Source organism: Euphorbia lathyris, chromosome 2 (genome assembly GCF_963576675.1).
Source record: "Euphorbia lathyris chromosome 2, ddEupLath1.1, whole genome shotgun sequence".
In the NCBI taxonomy this organism is placed as follows: domain Eukaryota; kingdom Viridiplantae; phylum Streptophyta; class Magnoliopsida; order Malpighiales; family Euphorbiaceae; genus Euphorbia; species Euphorbia lathyris.
Genome location: NC_088911.1, coordinates 108,066,964 through 108,089,806, shown reverse-complemented (window position 1 = coordinate 108,089,806; position 22,843 = coordinate 108,066,964). Strand labels below are relative to the sequence as shown.

General features: G+C 36.6%; 3 protein-coding genes across 8 annotated transcripts; 1 reads left to right on the top strand and 2 right to left on the bottom strand.

Moving 5' to 3' along the window:
- Nucleotides 1-673: 673 nt before the first annotated feature.
- LOC136217357 (uncharacterized) lies at nucleotides 674-6,380 on the bottom strand. Its single transcript, XM_066003960.1, has 10 exons — nucleotides 6,302-6,380; nucleotides 2,998-3,493; nucleotides 2,769-2,918; nucleotides 2,527-2,676; nucleotides 2,346-2,426; nucleotides 2,150-2,257; nucleotides 2,042-2,067; nucleotides 1,836-2,007; nucleotides 802-1,751; nucleotides 674-727 (listed from the first exon to the last, which is right to left on the bottom strand). Exons 2-10 carry the CDS (start codon nucleotides 3,476-3,478, stop codon nucleotides 674-676), a joined length of 2,172 nt encoding a protein of 723 aa, XP_065860032.1. The 5' UTR covers nucleotides 3,479-3,493; nucleotides 6,302-6,380.
- Nucleotides 6,381-12,168: 5,788 nt separating this feature from the next.
- On the bottom strand, nucleotides 12,169-17,363 carry LOC136219365 (protein N-terminal and lysine N-methyltransferase EFM7-like). 6 transcript variants are annotated; one of them, XM_066006752.1, is made up of 9 exons: nucleotides 17,119-17,363; nucleotides 16,358-16,490; nucleotides 14,726-14,823; nucleotides 14,584-14,645; nucleotides 14,305-14,438; nucleotides 13,845-13,990; nucleotides 13,451-13,522; nucleotides 12,534-12,635; nucleotides 12,169-12,455 (listed from the first exon to the last, which is right to left on the bottom strand). In XM_066006752.1, the coding sequence occupies exons 3-9, from the start codon at nucleotides 14,781-14,783 to the stop codon at nucleotides 12,289-12,291; spliced, it is 741 nt and encodes a 246-aa protein (XP_065862824.1). In that variant the 5' UTR covers nucleotides 14,784-14,823; nucleotides 16,358-16,490; nucleotides 17,119-17,363; the 3' UTR covers nucleotides 12,169-12,288. The 6 variants fall into 6 exon arrangements, 4 of the variants coding, with proteins under 4 accessions (XP_065862824.1, XP_065862827.1, XP_065862825.1 ...); XM_066006755.1 differs by lacking the exon at nucleotides 14,726-14,823; XM_066006753.1 differs by lacking the exon at nucleotides 16,358-16,490.
- Nucleotides 17,364-19,001: 1,638 nt separating this feature from the next.
- On the top strand, nucleotides 19,002-21,631 carry LOC136219364 (protein N-terminal and lysine N-methyltransferase EFM7-like). The gene is made up of 7 exons (XM_066006750.1): nucleotides 19,002-19,074; nucleotides 19,155-19,216; nucleotides 19,362-19,495; nucleotides 19,810-19,955; nucleotides 20,278-20,349; nucleotides 21,165-21,266; nucleotides 21,345-21,631. Exons 1-7 carry the CDS (start codon nucleotides 19,017-19,019, stop codon nucleotides 21,509-21,511), a joined length of 741 nt encoding a protein of 246 aa, XP_065862822.1. The 5' UTR covers nucleotides 19,002-19,016; the 3' UTR covers nucleotides 21,512-21,631.
- Nucleotides 21,632-22,843: the final 1,212 nt, after the last annotated feature.

Genomic DNA, 22,843 nt, shown 5'->3' with positions numbered 1-22,843 from the left:
CAACTTCTTCATGCTCCTATTATAGAAAGGTTGAATTCAGCTGTTAGCGCATATGTTAGCTTTCAGTTCAATCAAGGAATATCCACTTATGCAGAACTTCGATTATGGTCACCCTGTACTTAGCCAAACAATCCAATTGGTCCCTGAATTTTTGAGATGACTCGTTAGCTCACTGAACTTGCTTAATGTGACATGATTAACCCTCTATGTCCTACAATGGCAGAGTAAGTGGAGAATTTGGCAAGTTAAAGTGCGTAACAATTTAAGCAAGTTTAGGGGGCAGTAGGTCACTTTAAGTAAGTTCAGAGGCTCAATAGCTCAGTTTAAGCAAGTTCAATGGGCCAATAAGCCGCTTTAAGGAGTTAGGCGCTAATAAAACATCTCCAAAGTTCAGAAGCACAATTGAATTACTTGGCCAAGTATAGGAGTTGCCTGCCTGATGTATTAAGCTTTTTCTTTTTGTGTATGCTTTTTTATTATCTTCTTTAATTTGTTTCCTTTTTAATTTTACTCCTTTCCTTTTAGTTAATTGCTCTATAATTTTCTTTTACATTTGCAAAAGTTTAGTAATTCAATGGCAAGGAAATATATGATAGCAGAGTGAGCTATGAGGTCTGCACTTGTTCGAAATCGTAGTGGTAGAAATATTTTCTATATTATATAAAACCATTCCTCAACAGTCAACAAGAACATTACAAACATCATTATTCTTTGCAACTTCTTTGCTCTAGAATACAAAATAGAAACTGATAGTGAACACAAAATGAACATTGACTATCAGATATGGCGACTACGTGATACTTTGTGTTTATACCTACGCTGAGGTTCATTTTTGAAGATAGCTTGAGCAAGATCAAAGTATAGGGACAACTGGGCGAGCACGAAAATCGTCACAGGCAAGCATGTTGCAGCATATAATGGGTATGTTACATATCTTATTTTGAGAACGAAAACGTGGCCTGCACAGAATGAAACAAGCATAGAAGCTATGGATGTGAAGAGTAATATCAAACCCAGAAAAAGCTTCCTAGGTAGATTCATTGCGAAATCCCTTTCTTGGAAGCGCGAGGTGATAATCGTAAGGAAACTGATCAGTGCAGTAACTGAAGAGCAAAGTGCTACAAGAGATGCAATGGAAGATACTTTGAATGGAGTTTCATTTCCGAGAATTGGCTGTCCGGTCTCTTGATTAAGACCACCCGGCACTGTTGCTGAAGTTGTAAAAGCAACTGTAGCAACGAGAGTGGCAACAAGAGAACATGATTCAGATGTTTTTGTTAGCCAAGCACTGCCTTCCTTTACAAGATCTTTATGCGATTCGGTGAAGATATCTTTCGGTGTCTTTCCATTGTTATTGTGTTTAGCAAAGAAATTCGGTGGCATAGTACTCTTAACAAACTGGTACCACTTGATTTCCCATTGCAGCTGCAGAGCAGCTCCTGGTATTAGCCAAGGTTTATGCTCTCCGAATTTTGCAGCAAGATGCCACGCGCTGTTTCCTTCCTTGTCTACTTGACGAAAAACACTTTGTTTAAGTATTGTTTTCTTCAGTAAGAGTTGATAGATATGTGTTTGTCTGTGCTCTACAGCTAGGAGAACAACATTCTTATTATCAGCATCAAGGTCCTGCACCGCCACAGGAAACGTGTCCATGATCTTTTCAACAATTTCAGTTATTCCCTTCTTTGCTGCTATCAGAAAAGGTCTCTCCCTTCTTTTAAACCTTTGAGCTACGTTCTTTCCATTTTGGACTGGACACATAAAATAGAAAAGGAATATCACTGCATATCCAAAAACTTGTTCACCTATTCAGAAAAACATACGTCTTGGCCTACCTTGTCCATGTTGATCACTTGTCTCCTTTTGATCTTTGTGTCCGTTTTCAATCTCAACATTTGTGTTCATAGTATGAGATACAGGAATATATGATGATTCTGCAACTCTAGGATCCTGACCGCTATTTTTGTATCTGCGCCACGAGGCTCTTCCAACGAGTTGATTCAATAGTTGATCAGCCCACATGTGTCGCTCTTTCTTTTCTCTTTCTTTTCTTTATCTTCGATATGCCTATAAAGGTGAAACCAAGAGGCAAAATTATATCCGAATTTCCTCTCATCTGACATGTTATAAGAAAAGGCTGTACACATACCAAATCCAAGAATAATCAACATTGCATCAACCATAAACCTCAGGAACTGAAGAAATGTTGCAGAAGTGGGAGGAAAGAAAGGCTTTTCTTTCTTTGGTCGGTTTGTACCTGCGAAAAGACTCTTTATCTTAACAATCTAGCATCTTATGAAGAGTTATATTTCTTAGCAGAATATAGCTGAAAGATCACAGCCTACCAATAGACATGCTACTCTCTTGCTGTGTATTTTCTTCATCATTTACGGCCTCAGTGATACTTTTATTCTTTATCCGTGAAGCTGGCAGAACGCAGAAAGAAATTGGTAACTTATCTCAATAACAGTTGTATCTATGAATGTTAAAAAGAAATAATACATGTAATGTGTCAGATTAACCCACTTATTACTCGAAAGAAACTCCAAATGACATGGAAAAAGTTGAAGCAAGTCGTATAATTTTCCGGATAATTAGGCCTTGTTTCGTTTACCGAATCATCTGAGTATTCCTCAGGGTTGAATATTTCTTCCTGAAGCTTGTCAACTATCATGTCTGTAAAGCAGAACAGCAACAGTAATATATGCTGACTGACAAGAAGATACAACCTCAAAGAAAGACAGTGAATAAAACAGAAAAATCCTCACAGCGGTAGATTAAACGATCGAATGGTCGAAGGCGACTGCCACTTTTGAATGCATTTGATTTGCTTGCTAGAACATGGAGAGCTGACTGACCAGTTTCATTCACATAACTCACCAAATTCGGATAATAATGTATAATGTGGCATGCCAAATCTGTCATATAACAGACAATGAAATGATAAGACTCTACTGTATCTTATGTTGCAGAGAGAAAGGAATGACTAATACTTACCGAAGTGTTCAGCCTGGATCGCGCAGTGAAGTATGGTATCACCATTTCTTTTTCTGCACAAGACATAGTCTACTTCTCTGTGAAGAAAATGGAGGCGGAGGAAAGCCTGTTTCTTGCCATGAAGAGCAGCCATGAAAAGAGGAGTTTTGTTCTCTGAATTTCGAGCTTTAATGAGATCAGGATCCTGTTTTGCAAGGCAATGACACATTTGAACATCCCCAATTGCTGCTGCTAGATGGAGTGGTGTGTTCCCTTTCTCATTCTTGATATTTAGGATTTTGGATGCGTTTGGTCCGATTATTTTGACAAGTTTTAAGACAACCTGAGTTTGGGCATCAGAAACAGCAAGATGAAGTGCAGTATCTTGTGTTTGTGTAAGTTTAGCTTGTTGAAGATTTGAGTTCTTCTCATAAATTTGTGCTACTTTATCCCAATTTCCTTTCATTGCACTTTCAAATAACTCTCCTTCTTCTTCTTCCATTTCCTAACTAATTAGCTTCAGTTTAGAGAAAGATTATGTTATATGAAGTGGCTAAATATGGATTCTCCATCAGTAGAATATAATTACTTTTCTAGTATGTCTTTTCATAAAGAAAGTCTCTTTGATTGTCAAAGAAGCAATCTATTGTTCTCGTAATTCTTCATGATGTTACATTCTTTTCTCTTTATCCCTAATTGTATGGATTATTCTACTGTAGTCGGAAACTAACAAGCCTTGAACCATGATATAAGAATGTTCCGTCCAGGTGCAAATTTCAACCAGCCCATAAAAATGGTGCTGTTTTAGTTTTAGATTTGAACTAGTTGGAAATACTAATGTTTATTACTTCACCAACAATTCAGTTATGATTATTAATTATTTGAGAATATATAGTTATGTTATAAATTAAAATATTACTCCTTCAGTTTCATATTATATAGGGACAATTACAAAACTAGCACCTTTTAAGGTGTTAGTTTTCTTTTCTAACTCCTTTTAAAAAACTAACCAAAACTAACATATTTCAATAAGTAACTTCCAAGTTTACCCTCATCTTCTTTCTTAACATAAATGTCTTTCCCTCTCTAAAGAACGACTACGAATACTACAACAATCTACAGAACGACTACGAATACTACAACAATCAATCCAACCCACAGTTCCTATAACAAAATTTCTATAATCATATAAGTTTTTGTTTTATTGAAAAGATTTAAAGCTTAGTACATTCATCGTTAAGGTGAACGACGAACGGAAGAGGAGGAAGAAGCGACCCTTTTTTCCGGCAATCTCGTCCCAATATATATTGTTTCTCTTCCCTTTTCACGTTTTTCCTGATCGTGCGAACCCAAAAAACAGTGGCATTGTTATCTGAAAATGGATTTGAGTTGGAATATCAATTTCAGATTTTTTCCCCGACAGTATCGATATCTGTAGATATCTGTAGATATTTGTAGATATTTGTCGATATCTGTAGATATTTGTCGATATGTGTAGATATCTGCAGATATCGACAACACATATCTACAGATATCTACAGATATCGACAACACATATCTACAAATATCTACAGATATCGACAAATATCTACAGATATCTACAAATATCGACAAATATCTACAGATATCGACACTATCGGGGAAAAAAATCTGAAATTGATATTCCTACCCAAATCCATTTTCAGATAACAATGCCACTGTTTTTTGGGTCCGCACGACCAGGAAAAACATGAAAAGGGAAGAGAAACAATATATATTGGGACGAGATTGCCGGAAAAAATGGTCGCTTCTTCCACCTCTTCCCTTCGTCGTTCACCTTACGATGAATGTACTAAGCTTTAAATCTTTTCAATAAAACTAAAACCCAATGAAAAACTTATATGATTGTAGAAATTTTGTTATAGGAACTGTGGGTTGGATTGATTGTTGTAGTATTCGTAGTCGTTCTGTTCTATAGAGAGAGAAAGCGCGAGAAAGAGAGAGAGGGGGGAAGGACAAAGACACAGTTATGTTAAGGAAGAAGATGGGGTAAACTTGGAAGTTACTTATTGAAATGTATTAGTTTTGGTTAGTTTTTTAAAAGTAGCTAGAAATGTAAACTACCCCTTAAAAGTGCTAGTTTTGTAATTCTCCCTATTATATATCATTTTAGAGATTTGCATAGAAATTAACAATATTAGGAAAAATTGTGTTTCAAAAAAACAATATTAGGAAAAAGACTTTCTTGTCCCTTTTTTTTTGGTTGAATTGGTTGGGTATTGTCCCTTATTTATTGATTCCACTATTTATTTATTTATTTTATAATAAATACATTATTCTAATTATTCTTCATAAACTCACATTTTATAGTAGAAAGAAAGTGACTTAATGTATGTCGCTACCGGATTTTTCGAGCACGAACGCCGGAAGCTAAATCGGTTAATAGTTTTTCCTAATTAAAACTATTTTTTAGAGTCACCGCCAATCAGAATCAAGGCGTGATTGGACACCGGAAATGGTTTAATTTCAATGAATAAGGGGGTCTGCGAAATAAAGATTTTTAGGTTCGTTTGTCGGTTACGTGTAGGGAAGAAAAACCAATCGAAAGCTCATTTCAAACCTTCGAGGTTGCGAGTGCAGCCTATACTACTAAAGGGCCACAAATTTTTATGCCCCGACACTCTAAGGCAGTAATAGCAATGGCCAGGGAAATGATAAGAAGCCATTATCAGGTACAAAGAGGTTTAGGAAAGAATAATCAAGGAATGGCTAATTGTTTGGAACCTTCGGTAAACTACTTTCGAGTAGGCTTGGGGTATCACGCTACTAGGCACGAAAGGTGGAAGATACAACAACAAAAAAGAGAAGCCCGCCTTGCCAGGTTGGAAAATAGGGAGGTAAATGAAGATAAAAGGGAGTTCCCTCCCATAAGCAGTGCTTTCATAAGTAAGGGAAGGGTCTTTTCTTGTTTTTTTTTGAAGTTTCAGAAGATTATTTTTTCAACCAAAGTTTTAATGAACAATAACTGTTATAAAAAGCATAGACTTTTACAGATAAAAAGGCAGGACCTTCAGATCTGGATAGTTCTAGGTAGTTTGGGTCTTTTAATAAACCATAAATATTATAAAATGGTAGATTTTTACAGGTAAAAAAATGCAGGACTTTTTGAAGCTTTAATGGATTATCTCTAGAACCTAGAGACTTTCCATTAAGGTTTCAATGGACCGAAAGTTTCATAAAAGAAGAGAGTAGAGAGTAGACTAAATGACAAATAACAGGAAGAAAACAGAAAATATTATAAGAAAAGGATATTGCAGAAAACAGAAAGCTCATAAATAGTTATTACCTGGTGGATGGAGGATATTAAATGAAGGAGAAGCACAGTGGGTTTCTTGGCTCCCTTCAGTTACTTCTTCTGTCTCTTTCCCAACCTTTTCTGTCCTGAATCCCTCAGCTCAAGTGGGCTCTTTTTATAGAGACTTGGATAATTAATTAGGAATTAACATTTGACTAATACTAATACAACTTTAACTAATTAAGTGACAGCTTGTTATAGGATTTGAATTTGGACCTACTGAAATGGGTTTGGATTTGGGCTTTTGAGCCCCTTTATAATAAACAATTTGTATTTCTCCTTTCATTTTATTTCAAAGTTAAAATATCTATAAACGTTAGTTACACAAATTTCATTTAGCTTTTAATTATTCAAAATATCTATTAGTATTTTTGATCCTCATGTGCTCAAAACGTGCTAGTTCAACTTAATTAATTAAATTTCCTAGTAGGCCTATTATTTTAAAAATGGTATTCCTTCAATTACTAATTAACATTTTAATCAATTGACTAAACCCTTATAACATAAACATTTAGTCGAGGATAAATATCATAATTATAATTCAACATTTTTGCATGCTAAAATAATAATATTTACAAATAAAGAAGTAAAAAAAACAGTTTATCCCGGACATATTTTACTTACTCCCCTAGAATTACCGAACTTACGCTGATTCTGCATACTCCCCTATAAGGTTGAGCTAATGACTTTGCTAATGAGATTATAACAGAAAGTTAAATATTTCAATAGTAAAAAGTATCAGGGCAAAAAAATTGTTAAGATGAGTTCAGATCTTAATAGTAAAAAGTATCAGAGCTTAACATATATCAGAGTTAGTATGTTTGAAAAGTTCAAAAACATATCACATTATGATTCAATAAAGTATCAGAGCATGGCATAAATTTGAACAATTCAAAAAATATTCAGAGCATAAAATTTAAAGGCAAGTGTGAGGTGATCATAATTCAAAATTATATTATAAGTAATTACACAGAAGAAGTACATAGTTATGACTTGGATAAAGTTTAAACAACTTATACACCTATAGCTAATGACCTAACCTATTGAGTTTGATCTTTGTTAAGTTCTTGGTCTTCTGGTTTCTCTGATTCTTGTTGTTTCTCTTTCTCGTTCTCCCTATTTTTGTTATGAGCAATGGGATTGTAACACACTAGAATACATGGGATACCATGTAGATTGAGGGACTACATTGATATATTTTACTTAAGAACAATACACATATATATACAGGGTTCTCCTTCAATCAAGGAGACATAGTAAGCCCACAACAGCCTCTAACAATGATTTAGTTGACTTAGGCATGCTTTAGTTGACTTAGCCATGCTTACATTTATTACATTGACTTATTCTATAACACTCCCCCTCAAGCTGAAGCATGGCTTTTAATCATGCTCAGCTTGCTACATACAGAGATAACATAGTCTAAAGACAATACCACTCAAAACAAAATAAAACATAAGAAACTGAAGATACTTCAGGATATAAAACATAATCTGGGGGATGCAACTCATAAGAACAAAACGGATAGGCGGAAGATAGATGACAAGACGACAGCAGACAACAATCCTTGTCGGAAACAGAGAGTCGACGACGGCGGAAGAAGAACCGAGAAATTCTGCTCACAAGGCAGACAACAATGCTGAAAGAAACAGCCCAGAAATGTAAACCCAAAAATTCTCCTCATAAAGCCGAAGACAAATTCTGGAATCTCAATCCAGAAACCCAAAACAGAGACCAAACAAGGCTCTAATCCCATGTCAGGAGGACTTTTCTTACAGCGACGACGATACAGGGTGGCCGGAATGTGAGGAAATGCCGATCAAAGGCAGAGAGGATGAACCAAAAGGGTGGTGAGATAAAATGACATCCCAACAGTGAGTATTCAAGAGACCCAAGCTCTTGACAGAAATGGAACCCTAGGAAATACTACCCAGAAAATATTGAACCTTGCAGAAACACAACTGAGGAAATACTTCACAACTCTGGAAATACTGCCAGAAAAAAGAATTCAGAAACCTTAGACCTTAGGCTCTGATACCATGTAACACACTAGAATACATGGGATACCATGTAGATTGAGGGACTACATTGATATATTTTACTTAAGAACAATACACATATATATACAGGGTTCTCCTTCAATCAAGGAGACATAGTAAGCCCACAGTAGCCTCTAACAATGATTTAGTTGACTTAGGCATGCTTTAGTTGACTTAGCCATGCTTACATTTATTACATTGACTTATTCTATAACAGGGATGATAAGAAATATCAGCTAAATTGGATGTGGATTGGCAAGTATTTAATTGAATGGTGAACTTCTGAAGTTTGTCAAAACTTTGTATGAGTCCAGCGTTTATATCATAGAAAGTTTGAACGCCTTCAAGAGAAATAGTGTCTTGCTTGATCATCTCTATTAGAAGAAGTTGAAGTTCTTTTGAATTCCAGAAGGCAGAGGTAGTGAGAGAATGGGAATACTTCTGGAGAATATTGATCAGAAATGTCCAATGCCTTATGTTGCTGAGAAATTATGGTGAGCTTCTGATTCAGAAGTTCAACAGCTTTCTGATTGTCCCGACAGTACTGCACAATTGTCTTCAGTCTCTCATAAGTGCATCGACAACTTGTCATATATCTTCATGAAGATCGTGAATATTGCAGCTGATAGTGTAAAGTTTAGAAGTGAACTTATTGTGGACATCTTTGGTGATGGCATCTCTAGTGGATATGAATTTTATGGAGTACTCCATATGAGCCATATGGGAGATCATACTGAGTTGTATTGTTGCCATTTAAACAACATAAATGTGAATCCCTTATTGACTAATGAGTGCATCAACAATATGGAGGAGGCTCTTGATGATAGCCAGTTCACTCAGAAGGATAGCTGTTTCTTCGAAAGAATGAGCAGTCGTCTAGGGAGGCTGCACGATGAGAGGAATGGAGGACTGTGCTACTGCAAGTAGACAATCAGCAGTGACTTGAAGTTTCTTGGAAATCTCTTCTTGAGAGGCAATCTGAGTAGGCTGAGCAATTTTAGCTCCAATATCAACATTAAGAATCTTGCCTTGATTAGCAATTTGTTGAGCAGAGGTTTTGTTCAGAGCCTTTTTAAGATCAAAGTTATAGGGTTCTACCTGTTGGATTTTCAGAGGGGATTTGTCATAAGCCTTGACAACTTCTTTTTCAAGGTTGAGGAAGGCATTAGTAATTGGGAATTCTGGCAGAAAGTCATCAATTGGACTCTTATTTCCCTGAATGGAATGAATGTTAGGAGTTGAGTGTAAAGCCTCAAGAGGATTGAAGTTTTTCATGTTAGAGCCAATGACAATGAAAGTGTTGGGAAGAGTGTTTTTGTTTTTGCTGGGAAGAAGGGTTTGTTTAGTGGCAGCATCCGAAGTTTCTAAGAATGTCTGATCGGAATTGGTGTCAGAATTAGAGGAAGGAGGAGTTGGAGGCCTTTGCTATTTTTGAGCAGCCTTTGATAAATTTTCAATAACAGCTGGAAGCTTTACCTTAAGCCCGATTGATTTTGGATTGATGACGATAAATGAGACCTTTTGGGGATAACATCAGAAGAGGTCCTTTGGGTAATAGGTTCTCAAGAAGGCTTCGGCTTCTTTGGAGTGGTTTTAGAAGAAGTCTTCTACTTTTTCGAAAAGGGCTTCATCAGCAGACTTGTCTTTATGGTTGGAAGCTCTTTTGTTAGAAGTGATGAGCTTGGTATTTTCAGAGGTTTTAGGAGGCTTTGATTCACAAGATTTTGTTTCAAAGGCTTGCTTTGTGGAGGATTTGGATTTAGGAACATCAGGGGTTGTTGGTTAGAGGTTTTGGTTTTAGAAGGTCTTCTGACCTTTTTGGTCTTAGCAGCTTCTGAGGCCTTTTCAGAGCCTTTCTTGCTTGTCCTGGACTTAAAAGATTTCGACGGCTTCAATGCCTCAATATGAATAGCTTTGTATGGTTTGTCGCATTCTAATCCAAACATGATTTTTCATTGATAATAGAGCCTTTTTAGTAATGGCATCCTTCAGGAATATCGATCTTCTAATCTTTAATAATCAGGGTGATGAGGGAGTCATAGATCAGTTGAGTGAGGGTCTTATTCATGGTAGAGATCAGAAGAATAGGAAGGACATTATGGTTGAATGCTATGTATGACTTGGTAAAGTTTATCTTTTGTCCTAAGGCTGATTCGTAATCTCTGAGGCGGTTCTGAAAAACATCACATTCTACCTGATTAGCCTTGAAGAATAGATAACTGTCGTCTACGAAGAACAAATGAGAGATAACAGGAGCTTGTCGGGCCACACGACATTCATGGATCAGTCCACGAGACTCAAGATTCGAAAGAGTGGTTGAAAGGCCCTCCTCACAGATAAGTAATACATAGGGAGAGATGGCGTCACCTTGCTTGAGTCCCCTTTAAGGTACAATTGGCCCAATTCGATGATTGCCACAAAGAATATGGCATCTGGCCTTGCTGACACACTGCATAATCAACTGAATCCATCTGTTATCAAAACCAAGTTTCTTCATCATCTTGCTCAAGAACCCTCATTCCACTAGATCATACGCCTTTGGCATATCCAACTTTAAAGAAGCATATCCCGCTTTCCCTTGAGCTTTCTGGTGCAGAAAGTGATTGACTTCAAAGGGTAACGTAATATTGTCTGAGATCAACTGACTATGGATAAAGGCATTTTGATACTCTGAGATAGTCATATGAAGAACTTACTTTAACCAGTTGGCAGCGTTTGGAAACAATTTTGTAAATCACATTGCATAAGGGAATGGGTCTGAGATTCGCAACTTGGTCGAGTTTTGATTTCTTTGGAGTCAAAGTGATATTGGAATCATTTATCTCATCCGGAAAAACACATGTATTCAGCCATAATAGACAACAGTTGGACACTTTCTTCCTGACTATGTCCTAGAATTTCTGAAACTTTTATCTAGGTTCATAGAAAACACTGCTTGTTTTATCTAATCCACTGTAAACGACTTGAGGAGCATCTCGTTATCAATAGGCCAAGCTTAAAAGAAACATTGCTTAAATTACTATCGACATCAATGTCATTAGTTGTAAAAATCGAATTAAAGTAATTGAACAGGAGTAAACCTGAGTTCCAACTGCCATTGTCATCTCAAAGCTTAAGGGTTTGAATTTTTTTCTTTCTGTTCGATACCATCATATGGAAGTATTTTGAATTTGAGTCGCTGGCTTAAAGACATGTTTAGAACTTTGGCGCCAATAGATTTCTTTTTGAAGGAGGACGACATTGAGCTTATCTCGAGCTTCTAAGACGAGATTGTGAGTGGATGTCAATCCTGCGTTTCAATTGTTTTATTGTAGCCCGACACTCTTGTATCTACTCTTTGAAGAAGTTGCAAAGATGTTCGCCCCACAAGAATAACGACCCACCATAGGTCTGCAAATTGCTAATTAGATCAGTACCTGAGTAAGAATTTCATCCCGTTGTTACTTGTTTACGAAAACATTCCTCACACAACCAAACATCCCATCCCGTTACTTGTTTACGAAAACATTCCTCACACAACCAAACATCCTCTATGAATCAAGTTTTGTTTGAAAATCTACGATTATATATTTACGTCAGTAAAAACTATCTACATGATTTGTCGTTTATCCTTGTTCTAATATTGTGAAGAAATAATATGTTTTGCTGAAAGGACATGAGATTGAAAGTTATATTTTGGTGTTGTTTTGTTTTCAAGTAAGAAATATTTTGTTCTTGCACTGTGCCTTTTATAAATGAGTCGGAAGGCTGTTCCATAAAGACTCACTCTATTGTAATTGGTTTTTAATCCATTTAAAACATAAATAACATGCCATAATGTAACTCAATAAAAAAACTCGTAATGAATTTAAATTCAAGATTGAAATAGAGTTGCGCGACCCCGTCCTGTCTCTCCGGCCCGTTATGGCATTTAATAATTTTATCAATTGTCATATATTGTTATGAGTGTGGATCTCTACATTTGATGCAATAGACACGAGATCCAAGGTGCTCAACTTCAAGTCCTGCAATCTCACACCCATTGAAGAACATAGATTCATCCTCCTTTCCGATCCTACGTCTCCAGCTCATTAAAAATGCTGGTCTAGGCAATTCCATGCATGTTCCTGCCACCATCAGCTTCTCAAATAAGCAACATCTTCACTATAATTTAATTTTGCCTTAAAGATTCAAGACCATATTACCTCCATTCCCTTCACTTGCTGGAACTAGTTTGGCATTATTTGGCTTGTATGATTTCAGGAGAAATGAGAGAGATTTTATCAAATTTGCATACTGTTTCACATCTGCAAGTGTCAATTTACAAAATGATTAGGGAAAATACATGAAATAACCATACGGAACTCTTCCTTATTACAGAACCAGCATCTACAGCCCAAGGGAATGTGTCACGTATGATATAGCATCATCCATCATGGGTCCTTCAATTTGGCCCCTCAACTTGCTTCGCATGATCAATTTACCCTAAAATGAAATTTAGTACGATTTGGCTCCTCCACTCCACTTGGAATTTTTTACAAACAAATCAATCTAAAATGTCACGTGTCTCAAACAACGAATCACATAGTGACACATTTCGTTTTGTACTACCTTGTCAAGGAAAAAGTCAAGTTAAGGGACCAAACTGACACATTTTTTTATTTAGGGGCAAAAATAACCGATGAAGGGCGAATTTGACCCTTTATCTCATCCACCATACCATCTACACTCAAGAGGAAAGGTCAAGCTCGTACGTGAATAAATAACCAGAAGAAATCCTTCAAATACTCCCGCACATATAGATGCTTGCATCAAGAGTGCATGTGAGATTTCATGGGTAGGATCCACTATTGATGTAAAGATAGCAACAACACAATTGGCTACTAAATGCTACCAGCTTTTAGGACAAGCATGTTCTTCGCACATGCTTGCAATTTTACTTGATGGATGCTTTGGCCTATTCAGCCAAACTCAGCCACTTGCAAACGCTAAATCAAGTTGCAAATTAGGTTGAACTACCCAAGAATTTAAGTACAGAAAAACCGACCAAAACCTAATTTGAGCCAAACTGTGCACTGAGTACTAGTTCAAAGGTGAAGTGTAAGTACAGCAGAAAACTTACACAGTAAGATATCACTGGCTATAACCAGGTCCCAATCAGGATCAGCTGTTGGAAAGGTATCACCCCATGAATCTGAAAACAATGGCACTCTAGTTTAACATATTTCAATAAAGACAAAGAATATGAGAACAAAAGAAGAAGAAAGAAAGAGTAGAGAAAAAATAAAATCTCTAGCTCTATGAGCCAATAATCATGATTCTTTCAAGAAAAACAATAGAGAACCAAAGGGCATGTATCATTCACTATCTTTAATTGAACATATTATCAGTTGGAACTTCATTGACGATTTTCATTTGTTCAAGATAAAGAAGTGCCCCTAATGACATATCAGAATACAAATAAATGTAGCAATTGCTCCTACATAGCTAAGTAGTGTCTAACCTAGGCGACTCACGTTTTATGTGAGGAAGGACGGGTGTGGTTCCATTAGCCCTGCAGTTTTGAGCTATATTCTCTTCAATTTCCTCATCATTATAGTCTGATGTAGTGATATCAAGATTGAACGATTTGTGAAGAAAAATAGCCAAAGCTCCTGTGCCACTACCATACCATTTGAATAAAAATGTTTTACATCAGCACTCACTTAAAATAAAATAGAACAGTATCCACAAGCCAAGTAAGTAGTAACCTATAGCTACATAGGCAAGGGGCAAAAACTAAAGTAGAGGGGGCAAACAAATGCATAAAAGTTGAAGTAGAGAGGCTCAAAAATGACAAATTATGCTAAGTACATGGGGTAAAATCTAGCTTTTACCGGCAATAGGGGAAAGAAACAGAATAGAAAAATGAAGTCATCCCTAGCTCAGCTTAGGGAAAAAGTAATTGTAACGAACGAGAATGATACTAGTATGTACCTGCCCAATTCAATGCAACGGCGTCCCTCTATTAGTGACTTATGCTTAACTAACCATTCTGCAAATGCAAATGTCCCCGGCCAAAGTAAATTAGCATTCAATTGGTGAAAACAAAATTCTCTAATAACCAACTCCTGCAATGCAAAGATCAAAGCACAATTATTCAAGATAAGTAAAATTAAAATTCAAAATCTAATTCCTACCCTATGTTGCTGTATCAGAACAAACTTAATCCCTCGAATTTTAACAATCAATAGCACAGTAGAGAGTTCCAAATACCATTCCAGGAAAGGTGTGTCTCCTCGCTGTATAGCTCTGTTGGGTGTCCTTAGTTTCCTCGTCTGAATGCCCAAAACAAGAAAATCAGAAAATCAGAAACTAAAGCAGATCGAGAATAGTTGAAAGAAAAAGCAATGAGTACCAGTAGCGGCTTCATCATCGGCGAAGAGTAAGGACGGCGAGAAAAGAGCTATGTCCATATACGAAAACCAGGCGGAGAGGGAGAAGGTTAAAGATGGCCTGTATGTATTGAAAAAGAGACTGGAAATTGATACTAGTAATTTATGTTGGGCTAGCCGAAAGGACTAACATTATCAATTAACTGGACCATCCAAATGGCCTAGCCTTCACCAGGGACGGATCCAGGATTTATATATAGTGGGGGCAAACTAACAATTGCTTCAAACTTTTGTCAAATTACTAAAGGGATAAGGTGTAAAAATACCCATAACTTTTACCACAATAAGCAATTTTAGCCCTAACGTCTAAAATGATGCAATTTTACTCCTAAAGTTGGCAGCAAAGAGCAATTTTACCATTGACAAATCGGGTAAATATCACACATTATTGTAAAACACAAATTTTTTATTTCTTATTATGTACCAATTGCATATCAGTTCGTTTTAAAAAAAATCATATTTTTTGTGATTTAATAATATAGTAGAATTGGAGGTTAATATATTTATTAATTCGGCGAAATATTTTGAATTTTTTTTGTCCAATTCGTAAAATAGACAGTATATATTTTAATTTTTTTTTAACTTTTTTTTCACGTTTAATCTTATGTTTTTGCTAAGATGACAAGATTCATAACCGAGAAGACAGTGTGATGAATTATTTCTAAAATTGACCCAAACTTGACAACGTCAGGGATAAAATTGCTTTTGGCTGTCAACGTTAGAGGTTAAATTGCATCATTTTAGACGTTAGGGGTAAAATTGTTCTTGTCTTTTGCACCTTATCCCATTACTAAATGTTAGATTGCTTCAAAGTACCAAACAATTGCTCATGTCTCTAAACATTATAGGTATTTTTGTACTAAATTATAATAACCGGCAAATAAGCAAACACCAAAATTACAGAAAAAACACAAGTTCATAAGAATTACACCTTTTTGCAAACAATAGTTCATGAACAAGCAAAATAATTCATAACCCAAACCATATTTCATAAACCACCAGCAAACCATGAAAACATAATTCATCAGCAAGCCATAATTTATAACCCAAGTTAAAATTCATCAGCAAACCATAATTCACCAGCAAACAATAAGAAGTGTTCGAAATTTGTAATTCATCAGCAAGCAAAATAATTCATAACCCAAACCATAAAAAGCAATGAAAAAGTCGTTCAATTCAACCTTCGTTTTGTTCCTACTGGTTCGAGATTTGTAAAAAATTTGTTCTTGAAGTTCAAATTGAAGGAGGGAGAGACAAACGGGCAAACGATGACGACGGCAGAGAGTGGGAGAGAAGAGCAGATTAAGAGTTTGGGTTGGGGAATTTGAAATTGAGGGAGAGATTGAGAGGTTAGGAGTAGGGGTGAACTCGAGCCGAACCGAGACCGAACAGGGGCAGGCTCGGCTCGGCTCGGCTCGAGACATGTTGAGATCCGGCTCGGCTCGAGCTCAAAGCTCGTCGAGCTTGGCATTTTAGAGCTCGGCTCGAGCTCGATATGGGTTCGGCTCGAGCTCGTCGAGCGGTTCGACGAGCGGCTCGAGCTCGAAGCTCGTCGAGCGGCTTTAGCTCGAAGCTCGTCAAGCAAAAAAACAAACCTGTCATGGTAGAGAGAGAGCCTTCTTCCTAGATCGACGGCAAGGAGAGAGAGCTGATATTGGTTGCCGGCAGCAGAGAGATAAAGCTGAGATTGGGTGGCTGTATGCAGTGGCGGACCCGGATGACCCAGGGCTAAAATATATCAGCAAAAAAAAATCAAAACGTCAAAAAAAAATTCGAAACGTCTTTTAGTTATGAATTTGTCCATTCTGAAAAGACCAATATGCAAGTGATAGCAATTCAACTAACAACAATTTCAATCCCAATTCAACTAAATACAAACAGTAATTCAAATAACAGCAATTTCAATCCCAATTCAAATAAATACAAACAGTAATTAAACTAACAGCAATTCAAATGAGAGTAATTTCAACTAATAGAAATTTCAATCCCAATTTCAATAGGAATTTGGTAAAAAAAAACTCCATCACTGAAAAGCTTCACTGTAAGGAGTGAAGGAGTCCTTACAAAATTGTAATAAGCAAGCATTCAATCAATCAAAGAGCAAGGTTAATATATTTCTAATCCATTCATACATATATACATATCATTATTCTATCACTACTCTTCCTTTTTTTTAAATCTCATTTCATCATATAAATCAACCAAAAACGCAGTAAAACCAAAAACGCAGCAAAGCCATCCAATAATTACAACCAAAAATCAAGCCAACACACAGTGAACAAACTCATAGGTGCATCTCAAACCAAACAAATATAGGCATCTCAACAAAGGCACAAAAAAGATAAGCGAAAATCACCTGCGTTTTTTTCCCTCTGCGTTTTGCGTTTTGTGCAGTGCAGCGACTGAACTGAACGGTGGCCGGCGGTGAAGACTAGCAAGCAAGCAGCGACTGACTGACTGGTGGCCGGCGGTGGAGACTGGCTGCTCCTCTCCTCTTGTCTTGTGCGATTCCCTTGAGTTGAGCCGGCGGTGTGCGATATCGTCTACGTTCGTTACTCTCCTCTTCTGAATTAGGGATTTGGGTATTAATTTAGCTGCTGTGCTGTGCTGTGCCTTTTAGCTCTGATTTATTTTCATTAAAATCAAAACGACCTCGTTTTGCTCATGACCAAAACCACGTCGTTTTGATATGAAAAAAAAAAAAAAATTCCCCCCGGCCGGTTGCCCCTGGTTCCGCCCCTGGCTGTATGTATTTAGATATAGAGAATGAGAACAGAGAAAATCGGCGTGGTGTGGGTGGCGTGAGAAGAATACTGTTGTATGTTAATTAGGTTTATGAAATTTTTATTTATTGTTCAAAACGATTCATTTGGGCCAATAACATAGAGGAAAGATCTGCTTGGGCCTTAATCCAAGCTAATGGACCCTAATTATAAATTGGGCCACTTCTATTTAAACGTTTTTTTACTAATATAGATTACATGTGTTTTTATTTTTTTTAGTATTAATCAAAGAATTATTTTTTTACATTATAAATTCATTATTAAAATATATATAGTAGTTAAAAAATCAATCGAGCCCGCTCACGAGCTTTTGAGCCGAACCTAAGGAAACTCGGCTTGGCTCATGAATGTTTCGAGCCGATCCCGAACTCGAACCGAGCTCTATCGAATCGAGCTTTGACCGAGCTTGGATAAAGCCGAGCTTGGACCGAGCCGAGCTCGGACAGTTTGCAAACCACCCTGGCTCGCTTGCACCCCTAGTTAGGAGATTGAGAGAGAAGAGCAGATAAGGAGTTTGGGAATTCGAAATTGAGGGAAAGGTTGAGAGGTTAGGGCTTGAGGTGAGATTTAGGGATTTAGAGCAGATGAGTTCACGCTAATGACAGACTGAGGAAATCGATTAAGGGGTTGTTTTGTAATTTTTCTTTTTCTGATTTCTTTTACAGAAAACGACGCCGTTCCACTTAAGTGGAACGACGTCGTTTTGTGTAAAATAAATGACAGAAAAATTACAAAAAAACCTAACCTATTCATCTTCTTCCTTAGAACTACAGCCTTCCTCCAACATCAGTTGCGCCTGCGACATCAATGGGGGCAAAATCAAAACTGCAAAAAATATACATGGAATATTTTTTGTTTCCAGATCTAAGTGGGGGCAAGTGCCCCCATTGCCCCCACTGTAGATCTGTCCCTGCCTACAACTATTAACATCACTCTCATCAACACAAAATTAGGATTGCTAAACAACATAATTTAGCTTAACATTACCTCTAAAAATTACAATATATTTCTTTCCCGTTACAAAAAAATAAAATACAAAATGAAGGAAAATATAAGAGAGAATTCTAACAGTAAAATTGAATAAAAAAAATTGGGAACACGATGACACAAAACACGATAAAAAGATAAAAGATAAAAAAAATGGTATTCTTGAAATAAAACAAAGTTAAAGAGAGTAAATTTCTAATTAACTAATAAAAAATATATAACTTAAAAAACTACCACAAAAATAAATAAAGAAATTCTTTAACTTAAAAAATTGAACATTTTGGGTAAATTTTTCATGTTATTGAACCGAAAACGGGCTGAATCAGACCGATGGTGAAGGCTAGGCCATTTGGATGGTCCAGTTAATTGATAATGTTAGTCCTTTCGGCTAGCACAACATAAATTACTAGTATCAATTTCCAGTCTCTTTTTCAATACATACAGGCCATCTTTAACCTTCTCCCTCTCCGCCTGGTTTTCGTATATGGACATAGCTCTTTTCTCGTCGTCCTTACTCTTCGCCGATGATGAAGCCGCTACTGGTACTCATTGCTTTTTCTTTCAACTATTCTCGATCTGCTTTAGTTTCTGATTTTCTGATTTTCTTGTTTTGGGCATTCAGACGAGGAAACTAAGGACACCCAACAGAGCTATACAGCGAGGAGACACACCTTTCCTGGAATGGTATTTGGAACTCTCTACTGTGCTATTGATTGTTAAAATTCGAGGGATTAAGTTTGTTCTGATACAGCAACATAGGGTAGGAATTAGATTTTGAATTTTAATTTTACTTATCTTGAATAATTGTGCTTTGATCTTTGCATTGCAGGAGTTGGTTATTAGAGAATTTTGTTTTCACCAATTGAATGTTAATTTACTTTGGCCGGGGACATTTGCATTTGCAGAATGGTTAGTTAAGCATAAGTCACTAATAGAGGGACGTCGTTGCATTGAATTGGGCAGGTACATACTAGTATCATTCTCGTTCGTTACAATTACTTTTTCCCTAAGCTGAGCTAGGGATGACTTCATTTTTCTATTCTGTTTCTTTCCCCTATTGCCGGTAAAAGCTAGATTTTACCCCATGTACTTAGCATAATTTGTCATTTTTGAGCCTCTCTACTTCAACTTTTATGCATTTGTTTGCCCCCTCTACTTTAGTTTTTGCCCCTTGCCTATGTAGCTATAGGTTACTACTTACTTGGCTTGTGGATACTGTTCTATTTTATTTTAAGTGAGTGCTGATGTAAAACATTTTTATTCAAATGGTATGGTAGTGGCACAGGAGCTTTGGCTATTTTTCTTCACAAATCGTTCAATCTTGATATCACTACATCAGACTATAATGATGAGGAAATTGAAGAGAATATAGCTCAAAACTGCAGGGCTAATGGAACCACACCCGTCCTTCCTCACATAAAACGTGAGTCGCCTAGGTTAGACACTACTTAGCTATGTAGGAGCAATTGCTACATTTATTTGTATTCTGATATGTCATTAGGGGCACTTCTTTATCTTGAACAAATGAAAATCGTCAATGAAGTTCCAACTGATAATATGTTCAATTAAAGATAGTGAATGATACATGCCCTTTGGTTCTCTATTGTTTTTCTTGAAAGAATCATGATTATTGGCTCATAGAGCTAGAGATTTTATTTTTTCTCTACTCTTTCTTTCTTCTTCTTTTGTTCTCATATTCTTTGTCTTTATTGAAATATGTTAAACTAGAGTGCCATTGTTTTCAGATTCATGGGGTGATACCTTTCCAACAGCTGATCCTGATTGGGACCTGGTTATAGCCAGTGATATCTTACTGTGTAAGTTTTCTGCTGTACTTACACTTCACCTTTGAACTAGTACTCAGTGCACAGTTTGGCTCAAATTAGGTTTTGGTCGGTTTTTCTGTACTTAAATTCTTGGGTAGTTCAACCTAATTTGCAACTTGATTTAGCGTTTGCAAGTGGCTGAGTTTGGCTGAATAGGCCAAAGCATCCATCAAGTAAAATTGCAAGCATGTGCGAAGAACATGCTTGTCCTAAAAGCTGGTAGCATTTAGTAGCCAATTGTGTTGTTGCTATCTTTACATCAATAGTGGATCCTACCCATGAAATCTCACATGCACTCTTGATGCAAGCATCTATATGTGCGGGAGTATTTGAAGGATTTCTTCTGGTTATTTATTCACGTACGAGCTTGACCTTTCCTCTTGAGTGTAGATGGTATGGTGGATGAGATAAAGGGTCAAATTCGCCCTTCATCGGTTATTTTTGCCCCTAAATAAAAAAATGTGTCAGTTTGGTCCCTTAACTTGACTTTTTCCTTGACAAGGTAGTACAAAACGAAATGTGTCACTATGTGATTCGTTGTTTGAGACACGTGACATTTTAGATTGATTTGTTTGTAAAAAATTCCAAGTGGAGTGGAGGAGCCAAATCGTACTAAATTTCATTTTAGGGTAAATTGATCATGCGAAGCAAGTTGAGGGGCCAAATTGAAGGACCCATGATGGATGATGCTATATCATACGTGACACATTCCCTTGGGCTGTAGATGCTGGTTCTGTAATAAGGAAGAGTTCCGTATGGTTATTTCATGTATTTTCCCTAATCATTTTGTAAATTGACACTTGCAGATGTGAAACAGTATGCAAATTTGATAAAATCTCTCTCATTTCTCCTGAAATCATACAAGCCAAATAATGCCAAACTAGTTCCAGCAAGTGAAGGGAATGGAGGTAATATGGTCTTGAATCTTTAAGGCAAAATTAAATTATAGTGAAGATGTTGCTTATTTGAGAAGCTGATGGTGGCAGGAACATGCATGGAATTGCCTAGACCAGCATTTTTAATGAGCTGGAGACGTAGGATCGGAAAGGAGGATGAATCTATGTTCTTCAATGGGTGTGAGATTGCAGGACTTGAAGTTGAGCACCTTGGATCTCGTGTCTATTGCATCAAATGTAGAGATCCACACTCATAACAATATATGACAATTGATAAAATTATTAAATGCCATAACGGGCCGGAGAGACAGGACGGGGTCGCGCAACTCTATTTCAATCTTGAATTTAAATTCATTACGAGTTTTTTTATTGAGTTACATTATGGCATGTTATTTATGTTTTAAATGGATTAAAAACCAATTACAATAGAGTGAGTCTTTATGGAACAGCCTTCCGACTCATTTATAAAAGGCACAGTGCAAGAACAAAATATTTCTTACTTGAAAACAAAACAACACCAAAATATAACTTTCAATCTCATGTCCTTTCAGCAAAACATATTATTTCTTCACAATATTAGAACAAGGATAAACGACAAATCATGTAGATAGTTTTCACTGACGTAAATATATAATCATAGATTTTCAAACAAAACTTGATTCATAGAGAATGTTTGGTTGTGTGAGGAATGTTTTCGTAAACAAGTAACGGGATGGGATGTTTGGTTGTGTGAGGAATGTTTTCGTAAACAAGTAACAACGGGATGAAATTCTTACTCAGGTACTGATCTAATTAGCAATTTGCAGACCTATGGTGGGTCGTTATTCTTGTGGGGCGAACATCTTTGCAACTTCTTCAAAGAGTAGATACAAGAGTGTCGGGCTACAATAAAACAATTGAAACGCAGGATTGACATCCACTCACAATCTCGTCTTAGAAGCTCGAGATAAGCTCAATGTCGTCCTCCTTCAAAAAGAAATCTATTGGCGCCAAAGTTCTAAACATGTCTTTAAGCCAGCGACTCAAATTCAAAATACTTCCATATGATGGTATCGAACAGAAAGAAAAAAATTCAAACCCTTAAGCTTTGAGATGACAATGGCAGTTGGAACTCAGGTTTACTCCTGTTCAATTACTTTAATTCGATTTTTACAACTAATGACATTGATGTCGATAGTAATTTAAGCAATGTTTCTTTTAAGCTTGGCCTATTGATAACGAGATGCTCCTCAAGTCGTTTACAGTGGATTAGATAAAACAAGCAGTGTTTTCTATGAACCTAGATAAAAGTTTCAGAAATTCTAGGACATAGTCAGGAAGAAAGTGTCCAACTGTTGTCTATTATGGCTGAATACATGTGTTTTTCCGGATGAGATAAATGATTCCAATATCACTTTGACTCCAAAGAAATCAAAACTCGACCAAGTTGCGAATCTCAGACCCATTCCCTTATGCAATGTGATTTACAAAATTGTTTCCAAAACGCTGCCAACTGGTTAAAGTAAGTTCTTCATATGACTATCTCAGAGTATCAAAATGCCTTTATCCATAGTCAGTTGATCTCAGACAATATTACGTTACCCTTTGAA

Excerpts from the sequence above, each read along its gene's own strand:
- LOC136219365 (XM_066006751.1), bottom strand. The coding sequence starts at position 16,233 with ATGCCAAGCTCGACGAGCTTTGAGCTCGAGCCGAGCCGGATCTCAACA. Across the intron at positions 14,824-15,943 it reads CCAGTAGGAACAAAACGAAG|GCCATCTTTAACCTTCTCCC; the intron begins GTTGAATTGAAC and ends CAATACATACAG. Across the intron at positions 13,991-14,304 it reads CGTTGCATTGAATTGGGCAG|TGGCACAGGAGCTTTGGCTA; the intron begins GTACATACTAGT and ends ATGGTATGGTAG.
- LOC136217357 (XM_066003960.1), bottom strand. The coding sequence starts at position 3,478 with ATGGAAGAAGAAGAAGGAGAGTTATTTGAAAGTGCAATGAAAGGAAAT. Across the intron at positions 2,427-2,526 it reads GAGTTTCTTTCGAGTAATAA|CTTCACGGATAAAGAATAAA; the intron begins GTGGGTTAATCT and ends GCGTTCTGCCAG. Across the intron at positions 1,752-1,835 it reads AAGTGATCAACATGGACAAG|TCCAAAATGGAAAGAACGTA; the intron begins GTAGGCCAAGAC and ends TTATGTGTCCAG.
- LOC136219364 (XM_066006750.1), top strand. The coding sequence starts at position 19,017 with ATGGACATAGCTCTTTTCTCGTCGTCCTTACTCTTCGCCGATGATGAA. Across the intron at positions 19,496-19,809 it reads CGTTGCATTGAATTGGGCAG|TGGCACAGGAGCTTTGGCTA; the intron begins GTACATACTAGT and ends ATGGTATGGTAG. Across the intron at positions 20,350-21,164 it reads AGCCAGTGATATCTTACTGT|ATGTGAAACAGTATGCAAAT; the intron begins GTAAGTTTTCTG and ends TGACACTTGCAG.